General features: G+C 42.7%; 1 protein-coding gene across 1 annotated transcript in view; it reads left to right on the top strand.

Moving 5' to 3' along the window:
* The window catches only part of PIK3C2G (phosphatidylinositol-4-phosphate 3-kinase catalytic subunit type 2 gamma), a 367788-nt gene that overhangs the window by 302072 nt on the left and 48657 nt on the right, over window positions 1-17059 (top strand). The window contains exon 29 of the mRNA XM_090041603.1: window positions 6418-6493. Coding sequence (XP_089897729.1) covers window positions 6418-6493 — 76 coding nt within the window. The remainder of the gene's footprint in view (window positions 1-6417; window positions 6494-17059) is intronic.

Genomic DNA, 17059 nt, shown 5'->3' on the forward strand with positions numbered 1-17059 from the left:
TTTATGGCTTCACAGGGATCTTTAGCTTAGGTAAAAGAAGAATTGTTGCAGAGCAAGCGGGGAAGGAGAAGTAGAGAAGGAAAATATACCCAGTTACTACCAGTTTGGCTATAAAAGTTATTTATTGCTAAGTATATGAAATATATAATGACACTAGTAGTAATAGACATGCAAAGGAAAAACAAACACAAACAATTACAGTATTACCCTGGTTTTACTATTGGGGAAACTTAGCTTAAGCTTAACTAATACAGTTCATGTTCAGAAATTTATGCCTAGAGAGAGAAAAGAGAAGAGAGAGAGAGAGCACGCTGGGATCTCACCAGTCCAAGGCACTCGGTTTGCAAAGCTGACAGGTAAAGTTCTCAGCATGATCCTTGAAGGGACACGATCTGCCTCCTTCAGCCTCTTAGAAGAACAGCAGATGGTGTCAGCACACACACTGCTGCTTTTTTTACAGATTTTTATACCCCCCGTTTAGCTTCTTCCAACCATTTTCAATAGTGTAAATCATTGTCTATTCTCTTGACAATGGGTTATCTGGTTTGGAACATCTCAGGAAACTGACTGATAATCAGGAAAACATAAAATTAAGGAGTAACCAGACACTTAGGAGCCAGCTTGAAATTCCTATGGATAGCAGATATACTGATGGGATATTTCATGGTTTCTTCAGAAACAATAGATAGCTTGCAGCATCAGGGTTTTGGATTTTTACTTGTGAACAAGCCTCAGCTTAGCATGACTTTTCCAGATCTTACTATAGTCTTTTAACAGACTTAAGGCAATTATGGGAGTGTTCATAACCTTTGCGGGGGGAGGACTTCTACCAGTCATCCCAGGAAAAGTATGACAACACTTGTGTTCAGGACTCCAACGGGCTGGACACTGTGATGAACCCCTTTACCATTGTTCAAATGTTGCCCATACCCCCTCGGACTCGGTCTCTTGCCTCAGCATTCCCTAACCTGGCAACCGAGTTTTAGTCAATCAAGTTTAAATAGGCCTCCCATACTGGGACCAGGGAATGTACGGCCCGAGAAGCCTATTAAACTTTACTTCTGCTTAGAGGTTGGGGGGGTGGGGAGGATGTCCTTTGCAAATCCAGGTTAGAATTGGTCTGATAAATGCTGAACTGGGTGTGTGTAAATGTGGGTTGATTAGCATTTGGAGCACAGATTCCCCATCATGCAGTGCTCCTCTGCTTCTCTGATTCCAGAATTCACTGCGGTTTCTCAGAGGTTCTGTTCTCCATCTCCAATGTAAATGAATGGTCATCTGGTTCCATCTCGGATGCAAATGAGACCTAGGGCAGTTGTTTCACTTTTGTCTCCCTTATCTGGAGGGTTTTAAGTGCGTCTCCCACTGCATCTTAATCAGTTGTTGTTTGGTGGGGGCGGGATTCTTTGTGGGTCAGACAGTCTGCATCCTGTGTCAGGGTTCCCCAAGAACATGGAGCTGAGACATAACAAGTAAGAGAGCCACACTTTTCCTGATCCTCCTCTTGCTACTGACATACTTGTATAAACCCATCTTGTTACCCTTCGCATCCCTTGCTAGCTGTAACTCCAATTGCTCTTTGGCCTTCATCCTTGCATGCCCAAGCAATGCTCTTATATGCCTTCCTAGTTATTTGTCCAAGTTTCCACTTTTTATAATCTTTCTTTTTGTGATTTAGTTCAATGATGAGTTCCCTGCTAAGCCAAGCTCATCTTCTGCTATACTTGCTAGTCTTCCTGTGCATCAGTATGGTTTGTTCCTGCACTCTCAGTAAGATTTCTTTAAAGTACAGACAGCTGTTCCTCAGACTGGCTTCCCAGGGGATCCTGCCCATGAGTTGTCACTGGTAAGTGTTGTAGGGCTTGCTTCCCCACTTGACCAGTGCCCTGACCCACAGTGACATCAAGGTAGGACCCCAAATCAGCACCACCTGCATGTTCTGGTTGCTGTTCCTGCTCGCCCATCACGACTTGGTGTTCTTGTTCTTGGGAGACAGTTCCCAGCAGGTGGCCTGTGGGAGTCCATGCCTTGGCTTCTTCATGGGGCTCCAACCTGCCCTTTACCTCACCCTTACCACATCAACAGCTGAGATGGGCATCCATCACTTATAGGTGACCTCCTCATCTGTGAAGTTCTGCCTCTGAGAGTGGGTGACCTCCTGGCCATCAGTTCCTTGTAGGCTGTCCTTTATCTGTGGACTGTGGCCTCCACAACTAAACTTGGTTCAATCTTGCAGTAACAGGAAACTTATGAATAATGTCAACAGAAAACAATCAGCATTTGCTGGTGCACCCCTGGGTCTTATCTCCCAGGCCCACAGGCCCCTGGCTGGTGCCTTTTGACTGCCCCCTTTCAAGAGCTGCCTTGCAGGCTCAGCAGCTCCCCACTGCACCCCCTGCAGCCATCCTGTGGGGTTCTTCTATGGGTCCCCGCCTCTTACCACCTCAGCCTCATCAGACCTGAGACTGGGTCTGTCCAGATTGCTCCTGCCAGTGCTCCTGTCACTCATCTTGGCAGCCCCGCTCCACTCTTCATTTTGTGCAGGCCCCAGGCCTGTCATAGCCCCAAAGCTCCACACAGCCAAGTGCTTCACTACCTGGCATGGTTCCTGGCTTCAGCCCCTCCTTAGGGGTTCCCTGCCAGCGTGGCACTTCCATGGTACTCAGCCCGTTCCTCCCAGCCACAGTGCTGCCCTCCTCTCCCTTTCTTCGCCCTGCAGCACTCTCTGGGCCTCCTTCCAGGACTTCTCCAAGGTGTGCCACTGCCTCCCCTTCACCACACTCAGTGAGGTTGCCAGATCCTCCTCCCGGGGTGCCTCTCCTGCACCACACTCAGGCATTTCCCAGAACTCCTCACAGGGAGTCTCCTGGGTGTGCTGCTGCCTTCCTGTGGCATGCTCTGCAGTGGTTCCCAGTCCTCCCTCCTCCCAGAGTGACTCCTGGGCATGTGGCTGCCTCAGCATGCCATTCCGCTCCTTCAGCAGCGTCCCACGGCATTCCCTTGATGCCTTGCTCTTGCTTCCCCATACTGCCTCCAGCTGTTCTCCCGGCCACCTTTTCAGCAGCCCACTTCTCTCTCTGGCCCTGCCCTCTCTCCTCACTGATTTGCGGGCTCAAGCTGCTCTAAAGATGGTGCATCTACGCCTGCCATCTCAGTGTCCACCTACAGCTGCTGCTCATTATTTCTCCTGCAGTGAGTGACAGGGAAAGTCAGGATGGGCTTTCTCTTCCCCTTTCACAAGTTCCCTGAGTGATTCAAAGTCTGCTTTCCTAAAGTCCAGGGTCTTTACTCTGCTGCTCTCCATCCTTCCTTTCCTCAAGATCCTGAACTCAATCATCTGATGGTCACTGCTGCCCACACTACCATTCAGTACTACATTCTCCACCAAGTCATCCCTGTATGTGAGCAGCAAATCAAGAAGATCATGGCCCCTAGTTGGCCTCTCTAGCATTTGCACCAGGAAGTTGTCTCCAATGCTCTCCAAAGACTTGGATTGCCTGTGCACTGCTGTATTACCCTCCAAGCAGATGTCAGGGTGATTGACAGTGGCAGTCCATCCGAGCTAGAAGAGTCCCACATGCACTCCCCCACTCACTTCTCCTTGTATGTTCCAGACCTAGAATATGCCCCAGGGTCATCCACAATAGCTGCTCTCAGATATGCCAGAGAGCAGGGTCACAGAAGGACACCACAGAGCATCCTTTTCAGCACATTTCTTTGTCTGGAACATGCATGTGGGACCTGGGTGTGCTTGGGGCCCTCAGACTGAAGATTACCACTGTGCAGACCATCTGCACTATCTGACAAATTCTTTTGATCGTTAGCAGTTCATCTTCAGGGTAGACATATTTGTGTTTCGATTCAACAATTTATGTAAGCATATGCTCAATTTTAGGTTTTAATCTTTAATATGCTTTAATCCCATTGACTTCAGTTCAGCATGTGCCTATTGTTCAGCATGAGCTGAAGTGTTTTGCTGAATAAAGATTAATCTAAGTCTGTGCTTAAATCCTTTGCTGAACTGGAATCGAAATGGTCCTATGCTGGGCAGATGTGCTTAAAATTCTTAAAATCCCAGCACCCACTCTGTTCTCTGAGCAGTTGTTTTCTCTTGAGCAGCACTAGTCTAGGTGCCTCTTGCAAGAAAAGTGTAGAAGTGCTTTTCCTTGGCACTGTCAGGCCACTTTCCAGTACCTGGAAGTAGCATTTTCAGGAGTTCTGTGTGGACTGCCCTATCTGCCATTTGGTCCTAGCCTGTATTTGCCAACACTAGCTTTGTTGTCTCCCCTCATACATTAGCACCCAACTGGATGCAACAGTGTTGGGTCATATATACACAGGGGAATCAGAAGAATGAAAACTGGGATAAATCCATGTATTATGTTCATGTCCAAAATAAGCTATCAGTTTTCCATGTGTTCTTAAAGCATACCATGGTATGGTTTCCATTGCAAACGAGAACTTGGAATGGAGATAACTTGAAATTATCACTCTTCCCTTCCCATCAGCTCCTTTCCATGTGCCTCTAGTATAAATTTTCCCCCTTGTTGCTGAAGGAGCAAGCAAGAGAATGTAAAAAACCAGCTGCTTGATATAGAATTTTTATTTCCCTTTCAAGTGTATTAACATCTCCTGCCTTCCGGCTCCCGCATTCTTCACCTCTCAAATTTTGAAAGTAGGATGGCTACTTAAGTTTCTCTGCCTTCTTTTCATGCTGTCAAATAAAAGCCGAGCTGCCAAAAATATACTTCTTCAATGCTTGAGATTTCCTACACCTGCACAAGTGGAGAGACTTGTGCTGAGAAAGCAAATAGGGATCTACAGGGAATAACCCTATTGTTTCATACAAAAAAAAAGAAAAAAAGAAAAAACCCACAACCTGAAGCAGGTGCACATGCTTTTCTACATGAACTATTCCTACAGGATGAAAGTTAACCTCATATTTGTCAACACTCAGGTTTATTATTTATCATTAACCTCCATGTTAATGATTTAATTACTTCTCATCTCACTTGAATCAAGAAAAAATTAATTTTTTTTAAAGCAGCATGGTGGGGTTTTTATTCAAATGCAAAATAAAAAGCAAATGCCAAAATAAATCCAAATTGTTAAATCTTATCTTACTGCTGAACATATGCTCCTTCTTGTTCTTCTGTCTGATAAACCCAGATTTGTCACCAAACTCTTCCTTTTCTGTTTTTGTGTCTTGCTTAAAATCGTGCCACATTTTGTTGAAGGAGGACAAACGTTACATGTAGGACGTGCTGTTGATAAAAGACACATTGTATTTTTCATGGTCTGGAAAAACACTGATGACATTTGAATGCTAGAATCAAGAAAGGTTCTTGTGCAGCGCTCTGTGCGCTATCCTGTCAATCCCAATAACACTGATAAGAATGTAGCAGGTCAAACCACATTAAGAATGGACATTCTGACATGTTCTTTTATGAAAAAGCTAATAAAATGCAATTACTGTCCAGCTTTGATTCAGAAGCCTTATAAGAGTTCATTTTAAAATTCACAGTTTTATTGCATTGCACGCTACCTGAGACTGAAGCATTTGGTTTATTATTTTAATTCTCTGAAACTGAATTAAACTACCTGTTATATAGGTTCATACAAGTTATGCAGCTCAGTTGATACAAATAAAATCTATAACATATAGCAAGAGGTGGATACTATTTAAACTATGTGGGAAGATATGATCATCTTCCTCACATTTATGTGTCTGGCCTCTATCAGAAAGTTGACCCTTTATTAGGCATTTTTCAAGTGAGACAGTATAGAGAGGTTGTATGGGTGAATGCACCACTTAAGTCAAAGTGGGATTTTCGTATGGTCACAGCCTTTATGCTGGCCTGGTCCATACAGATAAATTTCAGCCTGGTTGTAGAGGAACAATACAAGTCTTTGTGCTCTACTTCATTAGCCCAGGAGGTTGAACAAGGGATGACAATGATGCAAATTTTGGAAGGATATGCACCAGCTAGAAATGTGAATCTGAAACCAAGTTCTGGCCTTGCTATTATGAGGCATACTAATGAGAAGCAGCAAAATGGTGACAACTGGAAGAAGATTTCCTGAGCCATCCTGCTAATATCACCCTGGCACTATTGGGCATGTTTGTTATTGCTGTCCCTGAAAAAGACAGCTTTGTGCTTGCAAATGCTTACTGTTGAACCCTGTTTTCATGCTGTTTGCATCTGCCTGCATCTGCCTTCACAGTGCAGCACCGCACTCTGTCCCCATCCTGGTCTCTTTTTTCATAATGGGGAGGAAGAAGCTCACCATTGTTGCTTACTCTTTTAGTGCACATACATGAAACAGGCCATCCAGCAGGGCTAAGGGGGTAAAAGGAACACACCCATTAATATGCACAACATTTAATATTCCCTATTTGATTTGCTTTGATTTCAGAATGAATACGTACTTAGCTTTTTCCTGGACGGGTCGAAAAATGACACATTGGAAGAATCCTCATTTGTTAAACTGGGTATGTAAATTGTTAGTTTTGTTTTTGTTTTTTAACAGGAAATGTCCGTGGTGACATTGAAGGCTGTAGTGCAAATGTGGGTCCAACCAAATCCAATGGTAAAGGTTTCTATGCAGAAGTGTTTTGTCATAAATGATCACCAGTAATGTGATGCACTTTTTATTTCATAGCTTTTAAAGGTTTTTTCAGATATTTTAGAAATATAACCTGCCACCCCATAAGGCATTTTACTTCTCCCCTCCACCTAAATATTTAGATACATGGAAATTAAACCGTGCCTTCTTTTTAAACAGAAAATTTCTCTTAAATAACAATCTTGGTGGGAAGGGTTTGAAGCATTATATACTATAATGTATATGCCAAGATATGGGAAGAATAATGTCTGCTAGATATATCCTGTCAGGCAGAGAGTTTCATAGTGAGTAGGGGTTGTAAGGTTAATCTTGCTAAGCATTCATTATTAATGATAGCTGTGGTATTACAATATGCCATTCAATCAGCAAATGACTTTACATTGCTATCTTAACCAGCCTAGGTTTCCAACTTCCTCCCTTTTCTGTTCTGCATCCCCACCAAGAAGCAACATATATTTTGCTGTTATCTAATGCTAATTCTGTAGTAGTTCATCTTCTGCAGGCTGTAGTTACACTTTGCACCAGAACAATTCCATCAGCTCTATGCTCCCGCTCCAAAGTATTCAGCTCTGTGCATTTCATAACCCAGCCCAACAGTACCATCTCTGTTCCGTGTCCATTGTGTTTCACTCTGCTTTTCAAACTCAAGCTGTCATCCTTACCTATGCTGGCACAAGGTAAAGATAACTGACTGAGCCATGTCTTGAATGATTCCCCTTGTGCAAGGGGGTCTTAGGCTAGTGTAAAACTGTCATTGTAGCTTCTAGTACATCCCCTGCCTGCAGCACAGGACTATGACCAAGATGTCGCTGTACCTCTCTTAACAGTTTTAGAAACTGCTTAATAGTTGCTGCAGTTTACACTAAGGATTGTCCCAAGATGGCCCAGAATTCAAGCTAGAATTTACGAATTAATGAACTGTCTCTCTCTGTGTGGCTTCTCTTACCATACTATATGACTGTGCCAGAATGCCGGGCTAGCGGTTCCAGCACCGCTTGGGGAGCTGCGGGCTTTACGGAGCTGTGCGAGCGCGCGGCTTGTGGGGCAGGATTGGAGGTAGCTTTATAACCGCCTTCAAGGTTCGCCAAGTTGGCACAAGTAGACGAGTTAGAGTAAGTTGTTAGTGTTCCGTAATAAGTCTATAGGATGTCTGTTGGTTCACGGGGTTCTGGAGCAAGCCCTTGCTTTCCACCACTGGAACTAGTCCAATGATAGGTGTGGCTGCCGACTCCTTAAGTCCCAGAACTGGTCAACAGCTCATTGAGATGGGATATTAGTAGTAGAAGTTATTACGGAGTAGATATAAAGTGAAGTAAAAATTTGTTTTATTCACTTACCTGGCCTCACCCTCTTACGAATAAGAGGGGAGACAGGCTGGAACGAAGTTGCGGTAAATACAAGTACGGAAGCGTAGATATGCTGTCTAAGCTACAAAGAGAGGCAGTCAAGAAGTGGAGTCTCTGATGTTTCTTCAGTTACAGTATGCCGGATACAAAGGGGGTCTGTTGGCCCACAGGGTTCACCAGTAAGCCCTTGCTTTCCACCACTGGAACTAGTCCAATGATAGGTGCAGCTGCCCACTAGTTAGTCCTAGGGCTGGTCAACAGCTCATGAACAGGATGAAAAATAATAAAACTGTAACGCAGTGAATCGCTGCCGATTGTTGGATTTTCGAGGCCTTAGTTTTCGCTGGGATACGCCCAGGCGGGGAGGCTGAGGACAGGCTTACAGGGTGATCAATCCTGAAGGGTTGTCCAGTCGTCATCTCTGCTACTTCCTGCCTCTTTGCCTCTTTTATAGATGTTGGTTGGACTGCCTCTGTGACACTAACTATGATATAAGCTAAGCATACAGGGATAGGATAGTTTCTTTTACACAGTAGTTACTAGGTAGATTTTCTACATAAGTTTCGTTTATGCAGAAATGACACTTACAGATAAGAAATGAAATTTATAGAATGCACATGTGCAGCTTGATACAAGTGTAGAAAAATACAAAGCTTTCATTTTGATTAACAGCCAAGACTTCAAGGTTACATAAATGTGAGAGTGCCGCGCGGCAGTTATATAGAAATGAAATAAGATTTTTACAATGACTATCATGCAATCATTAGCAATTCCCATTTTACATGTGTTACATTTTAGGTATTGTAATAGGGGCTAGGTGCCTAAATACCTTTTGAGGGTCTGTGCTTAAATGTCCTTGTACTTCGGTTTCTGAAATTGCAAGGTATTCATGTGCTGTAGTAGTAAGTTCAGAGAAGACCATGACTTTTCCAAGGTCACATTCGGTGCCAGAGAACTGAACCCAAGTCTCCTAGCACCCAGGCTGGTGCCCTCAGCAATTGACCATATAGAGCCTCATCAGGTGTAGTCATACATTATACATTATACAGAGGAAAATATTTTTCTCTGGGTAAAAAAAAAACTTATTTACTGAGTATTTGGTGAGCCAGCTAGTTTACTGCGTAGATATTTTTGTGGTGAAGTAAAGGAGACAAAGACTAGCTTGGGGGTGGAGGGACCATGAAAGATGTATAAATTAAGATGCAAGGCCTGCTAGGCCTTACAAGTTGTTGTAGAGAAACATTTTCCTTCAGGGGGGACTCTGCTTTTAAGATGCATAGCCAACTCTTGTTACCCTAAAAAGCAAGCAGAAAAAAATCCTAATTTTTAAAAGACTTGAGTAGTCAGAAAATTAGTTAAGATCTGAGCCTAAGGAAGTGAATGTATTTCCTTTTTGTTTTAATATATGGGGTCAAATCCTGAGATCCCTACTCAGCTCTGAAGGGGAACCTCCTCCTGCTTGCACATTAGCTGCTGACAGACATGGAAAAAAAAAAGTGTATGCCCAGAAGAGGCATCAAGTTAGTTCAACACAGCTCCCCAGCATTTGCATAGATTGTGTGCTTCAATGCGGCTTTTTGGCACTTTTGTCTAAAGCTGTTTCAGTCAGCTATTAAAGTGCCAAAAAGCCCTGCTGAAGCATACGATCTATACAGACGTTGGGTGAGCCAGGTCAAACTAATGCGACACCTCTTCTGGGCATGCACTGTCTGTGGCACAGGGACACGCCAAGCTGAAAGTAAAATGCTGTTTCGGTGGGGAGGATTCACATCTGTAAGCAACCATTGGTTTTTATTATTTGTATCATAATGGCATCCCAGGTAGGACCCCATGGTGCCTGGCACTGTATGAACACAAAATAACAATTAAGAAAGTATCTGAATTGCTTATGGAGATTCCCTCAATCTACTGCGAACACTGTGGAGCATGTGCCTGGGTAGACCCACCCTGTGCAATGAAGGGAAGACACTTCCTTGGCACTGTTGAGGTTGCTGCTAGAGAGCACAGCCTGTGCTCCTACTTGTATGTACTAAACCTAGAAATTAAGCAATTAAACCACTCTGGGACATCCCCATTGCTGCTCTCAAGAGCACCAGAGATAAGTCATAGAAGTAGCAACAGGGGGCACCCCTGAAAGACTTCACCACGTGTTTCCTGGATTCGCTGTGTGTGAGTGGATTTGCTGGGTTGAGTGAACACAGGATGCTGGCATGTTTGGCCTAGGTTTCCCTCCAGTATCTTCGGATGTTCCCAATTTAAAAGTGAGTTTTTCTGTATAATCAGAGGTGAGAATGAAGCCCATAGTCTGGGTCCATGAGCTGGGGAAGCTCTGTAAGAAGAATCCTGTAGAGATTCTCTGCATATCACAAACTGTATTCATTTATAGGCTAATATGAATCTCAATATATTTTCCCTCTCGGGCTATGTCCAGGCAAGCATGGCCATGTGGTATTTGGTGCCTCAGGCAAGTGTACAGCACCACATACTGCACATTCAGTTGTTCTCTATGCTGCAAGAAAGCAGCAAGGGGGGGAGGGGGGGTTGCCCCCTAGATACCCAGGGATCAAAAAAAAAAAAACTGCAGAGAAAAAAAGCAAAGCAGCACACGCACAGGCAGCATATGCTACTCAGAAGTGGAGCTGAGATGCCCAGAGCCATACTGCAGCTGCCATTCAGGCTCCAAACAGCAGAATTGCTGCTGCTACAACTGAAGGAGGCCCCCAGGACCCCAAGTAAGGCTGCTGGGGCCAGCCCAGTACTGGCCCCAGCCTCTCCTACCACACTCAGGGTAATTTGCTGCATGCCAGAGCATGCATGGCACAGGCATTCCCTGGGGACAACTGGCAATGGTGAAAGGTGCACCACTGCTAGTTGTCCCTGGGGAACCAAACATCCACACCATGTGTGGATGCAGCCTCTGTGTTCAAGCAAAAGCCGAATGGGCTTTAGAAAGAATTTTTCCTTTCTGAGACCCTGGCAGTTTGCCCCTTGGCCCTTATGCAGGTGAAACACCTGTCACTTTGCTAGAATGACTATACAATAAAACCAATGCCCAATAATAAGCAGGTTATTAATTTTGATTAAGACAGCATCCTTCACTTACATTGCTTTAATTTTCAAATGTTGTAGGTAATTACACTTATTAAAGAGAGTAAAATAAAAATTAAAATGTATGAATTTGTACTGTGCTCCTAGCAATGAAGAGATTAAAAATCAGTGCTAAATTTACTTTGACATGAATACTGATTCAGTATTCCCACTGGGTTGAATTCCGAAATGCGCTGAATATTGTAAGCATCTCGTTACTCCTAGCTGGCTACAGCAGGGAGCAGATATCAAGAATGATTTTGCATAAGGCATTTCAGGATGACCATTAAGGAGAAAAAAAAAATGTTATTTGTGGGAAAATATCCATCAAAGACATATCAGGTTACATTATTTTCCTGTGATTGAATCATACATGCTGAGAGTATTAAAATAGCAGACTTGCCACCTGAACACACCGAGGAAATGAATCCATTATTGTCATTTCCACTGGTTAATAGGACTGTGCAAAGCTTGGGTGCCTGATTCGATTCAGTGGAGATTCGGCCCAATTCGATGGCTGAATCTCTAAATCCGAATCGAATCAGGACACCCGTTAATCTCTCCGATTCAAATCAGAACCCTCCGAATGGATTCGGAGAGATTCAGAAAGACTCAGGGATTCAAACATAGACACAGCTTTAAATGTTTTTTCTACATACCTCAAGGTACCAGGCAATTTGTGAAAGCTGTGATGCTGGGACAGATGGAGCACTTCCGGTCTCCTTCTGGGTCCACCAGAGAGTGCATGGGTGCATGGGCACTTCCTCCCGCCCCTGTGCTCCCCTTGCTTGGCGACTGGTGCCTCCTCAGGTACCTCGAGGTACATTTAAAGCTGTGTCTATGGCTGAATCACTGATTCTCTGAATCAGCATCAAATCTTCAGATTCAGCCAAATCGAAATAGGGACAGTGATCCAAATCAACAAATCAAATCACTGTCTCCGATTCATGCTGAATCCAAATCCTAACTGAATATAGCCCATTTCACACACCCCTACTGGCTAACTGTATAAGCCAGGTTCCCAGCTATCACAATTAAGGTCTGCTTCATTGACATTAGAGTTGTGAATATTCAAACCACCAATGAGATTGGACATCTGACCTTTTAAAACAGACCAAGCTCCCTGAATGGAAATACGTTCATGCCACAACTCCAAACAAAGTCCCAGTCACCCAGATTATAATTGTCCCTAGTGAATAAAGGCTGATGGACTATTTCTTGAGATACATGATGGTTCTCTCTTATGAAGTTAGCCAAGTTCCAGATGGGGCTTTTGCTGCAGGCACTCTCATTGTGTTTCTGCTCTTCATTGTGCATAGGGTGAGGCGTCATTGTGCCTTATGAGGCTTAAGCAAAGGAAGAGGGTATCATAACTTACCAACAGTTACCAACAGGTACCAACAGTTAAGGATTTGAAAAATTACAATTCTTTACCAAACTGAGCCATTGATAAATCAGTTAGTTTTACTATATCCTGCCCTGAAACTGAACTGGTTACAACAGCCTTTGATAAAAAAATCATCAAGTTGAGGCCATTCCACCAGTGGATACAAATCTTAAAGGCTAGGGACAGACATTCAGAAAGCCTGAGCCTGAATTGATTCAATCTTTGCAGGTTAGTCTAACCTGGCTAGGCTAAATCAGTTTTGTAACCAAATAAATTTTGTGCCCCCACCCAGCGCAGGGAGCATGCTGGGATGCTGGAGGGATCTCCTTTCTCTTCAGCTAGCAAGGGGTCTGGGACAGACATTGCATAAACTGGTTTGACCCAAATCAATTAAGTCTAATATTATATTCAACAAGATTTATCTCAAATTGGTTTCAGCCATTTTCAAACTGGTTTATGTGCACTGAACATCTGTTCTGTTACAAGTTAAACCAGTTTCTAATTACTTAAACCAGTTTATGTGTAACCTCTGTCCCTAGCCAAGATATAGAAGTTGGAATAATACTCATCTATCCCATGGGCATATTGTGAGGTTTTATTTACTTAAAGAGTGCATGCCATCGTGTGATGCTGATATGCATAACTGCAAAATGTTGTTTAAAGTATAATCTTCCACTAAGAAGTTTGGTCAATCTCCCTGGCATCTCTTGTCTTACCTCTTAATTTCTCACACATCATGGCAGCCAAAAAATGTATGATTTGTTTCAAAATGACCAAGTCAAAAACATTAAGGAGATCATAAAGATCCAACTGGTAGTGTTACATCATATTTAAAAATGGCTGTCCACATAAATTAGGAAAGCACAAATTTGACAATACCACAAATCATGCAGCTCAAGGCTGCAATTAATTTGCATACTAATATGCATGCTTTTATAATAAAAAAATTAATTGAACCCCCATCGTACTATTTCTATGATCTTTGATAGATGACTACAGACTGTTTGGGTGTTTGCATTCATCTGGAACACAAGTCAGCAATGACCTTTATCTCACCCTGGAGTTCCAGCAAAACAGCAGCCACAAGGCTGATTTTAAAACTCAGTGACCTCTACTCAGCCCTTGGGCCAGAATTTGGGCATTCATGCACTCGGGCCCTGATTCTGCACTGTCATAGGCCATTGGAGTTTTTCTGCTGATGTCAGTGAGCAGAGAATCAATTCCTAGAAGTGAAATCTTGCTTCAGTTGGCATCAGCGGAAATTTTCCAGGCAAGTATTTGACCATAGTTTGTGACAGAGAACAAACGAGGTGTACCACCTTCTAACAATGCTGACCCTTAGAATGGGAGACCACCAGCTGCCCTATTTTCAGATTGGGCTTTGTTAGAATACTGGAAAAATGTAAATAATAATCGTTATACTTCTATCAAGGATGTCTGTCACAGACTTCAGGTGCACATGTGGTTAAAAGATGTATTTTCTCCTCTTTGGCTTTTATTACCCACAGTCTGATTTAAAACAATTAAATTTATCCATCTACATTTCTGTTTTTAAAAAGTCTGGTTCCAGATGAAGAATTGGCTGGAAACTCAGCTTCTAAAACTTTAAGATGACAGGAAAAACTAGGGGAGAAGGAGGGAGAGCAGTAAGCATGATACTCAGCTGCATTCAAATGTTGTAATTTAGTCTCTGAGATGTGCTGTTCTTTCTAAACTGCTCAGATTGACCCTTTGCAATTCACAATGTCAACAGAGGCCCTCAAGAGAATTGTCCCCTTATGTTCAAACACAACTCCCTGGTATTACACTGTCTGTCATGCTCTAGTGTTATACCCTCTTTTTGCAATAACTTTGCCTCAGCACATTTTTTTAAATATCTATTTTATGGCTCTTCTTGGGAAACTATTTAACCAATTTCCATGTGCCTATAATCACCCAGGAGAAGCAGAGGATGTATGAAATCCTATAGCTCATTGGATTTTTTCTCCCTTGTCCCTCACTTAAGTGGTGCCTTTCAGCATTCCTAGGTACTGTGCAAAATCAAAAGGAGGTTATCATGAGGTTTTAATAAAGCAGTCAGTCCAGCTTTGAAAAAAATAAATGTGACCAATTAAAAAAAAGCCCTTTTGCAAAGAGTAGGTATGCAAATTGCTGCAGCAGGAAGACAGCAGCATCTTCACTTTCTAGTTATATAGGTTTCCCACATCTCTGCAGTTTTCTATTTAATAAAAAGCATAGGTTTGACCATGGCCATCCCTTGTATTGTATAAAGCTATAAGCTGTGTCAATGCGTGCCTTTATATTTAAGCAGCAATCATTTGCTTGCATGAAAAGCCATCATTCACATTTAGGAGCGTTTGGGCTTCCCTTCCCTGAAAGATAGGGGACAGTTGTAAAATAGGAAGCCGAGATTCCCAAAGTTTTGAGTGTATTTGTATTTTTTTGTTTAATTGCTACCACTGTACATCCGTTTTTCTGTTTAATGTATGTAAAATTAAATATCATAACTATGAGAAGCTCCCAAGGATCTCTGCATTTCTCTTCAAAATCCATGTGTAAGATATTATTTCTCTGCGTGTGAGGACAGGCTTGAACCGTTCCAAGAATGTCACTTATTTGGGAGCCAGTCATAATTGCTCCTGGTGGCACCCTGTTTGAGAACCACTATTGTACTGCTTCATCTTACCTGGGTGGTTCTCAGCTGGGGTGCTGCTACTGTGGCCAGGTGAAACTGACCCAGGCACCTCTGTTTCCATGAGGAGCGTGCAGGGTAGGGCTGGGAAGGGCTGTGGCAGCACTGAGCACACTTGCATGCTTTAGTTTTACCAGATAACGCCAATGCAGGCAGGAGTGCATGCTTCTGCTGCAGCCCTTCCTGGTCTTGCTGTGTACAAGGCATATAGGGCGGTTCTACCTGGTCGCAGCAGTGGCACGCTGTGGCGTCCCTGCAAGGCTCTCTTGGAAGCCCAGGCTGCCGCAGCACCCTGATTTGAGAACCACTGGCTTAAGCATTTGAGGTTTTTTTGAAGTAACAGATTCAATCTGACTAGCTCTTCATGCCCTCCCATCTGTGGGTTGTTCCAGAGTGTGCCATAACTAAATGTCCTAGGGGGACTGTCATGTCTTGTTCTTACAACTGCAGGTATGGCTGCTCTGCTGGATACAGACAAAAGTGAGATAGATAACAAACAAAAAAAAATCTAGCCCTGAATTGAATGGGAGTTGTCAAAAGCCTATCTGGGGTGACTTCAATTTGCTATTTAAGATAAAGCAGATCCAATACCTTCTAAAAAAAACCCAGTTCTAACAAAGTGAAGCTAGTGCTTCCATGATCAGTATGATAACTTATTATTTTTGCCTCTTAAACTATATATTTCTAGCTAAAGGAAGCCAGGGTAAGGATGCAACTGCAACTACGTTGTTTTCTCTTTCACCACCATCTCACATTTTTTTCCCAAAGATGTTTAATCGTTGAGTGGTAGATTGAAAGACCCAGCAGCAGCGGGGAGGCACTTTTCTGGTGGAGACCTTGAGCTCAGATGCTTTTGTTGATAACAACATAAGCGGAAAAAGACATAGCTCATGCTTGCTTCACTATATTGGATAAGGGGTTAAGAGGAGCAAACTCTTACTTTTATCGGTATAGTACTAGATATTGTGAACTAGTTTCAGACCTAGCATAAGTTAGCTCTGGTTTCAGCGAATTTTACAGAATCAGAGGGTATTATTTTGCTGCCAGAAGAGCTGTGTTTTTTCAGAAGAAGAAATACCATGCACAAGTTATCTTTCTGTAAAACCTTAATAGAGACAAGTCCATTTTTTGTGTATCACTAGACAAGCTATGGGAAGATATTGTGTTGACCTCACCTAGCTGCTTCCCAATAAAGGCCTCATGTCCACTGGGATTTTACACTGAGGGAACTCACTGACTCCCATTATACATTGGGTTTCCCACTATAAGGCCACACCTCTTTTACTATTAAAAACAGCTGGCTGCAAACAGAACCTCTAAAAGTAAAGGGACAAGATATGCTTTGTCTTTTTTTCAGATTGTATGTCTGATTCTGCTTGCTTTGAAGCCAAGGGAATTTTTGCCAGTGACTTCGTGGGAATGGGATCAGACTCTATAACTGCATTTTAGTGACTCTCAGTACCATGAGATCAAATCTGCAACTGGCAAAATACAGAGAAGAATAGAAACAGTTTACCCTTGCTATTGCTGGTTGTCATAAATCTACAATAGTTTTACATTTCTACCAGCTCTTATGTGCCTCCATAAATTTATTTGGCCCCAATTCTGTGCTGACTTTATTTGCCTTGAAGCCTATAGTGCTTGAAGCTGTTTTCTTCGCACAGAAATCCAAAGCCAATATTTGAATAATATGAGAAAATCACAAACAGCACCATTCACTGTTTTTAATTTTGCTATTAAAAAAGCTTAACAATTTGATAATGAAATTCCAGCTGAAATTCAGGCTGATGATGAATGGAAAATGTAAAATCTCATCCTCAACTGGGAAATGTTGTTTGGATACTACATAGTGAACAAATGATAGATAAATTTCAGGCCTATAATATTTTGTTGTGATGTCTTTTTAATATTATTTCAATG

The sequence above is a fragment of the Crocodylus siamensis genome, chromosome 4, assembly GCF_052110815.1.
Source record: "Crocodylus siamensis isolate JL-2025a chromosome 4, ASM5211081v1, whole genome shotgun sequence".
NCBI lineage: Eukaryota > Metazoa > Chordata > Crocodylia > Crocodylidae > Crocodylus > Crocodylus siamensis.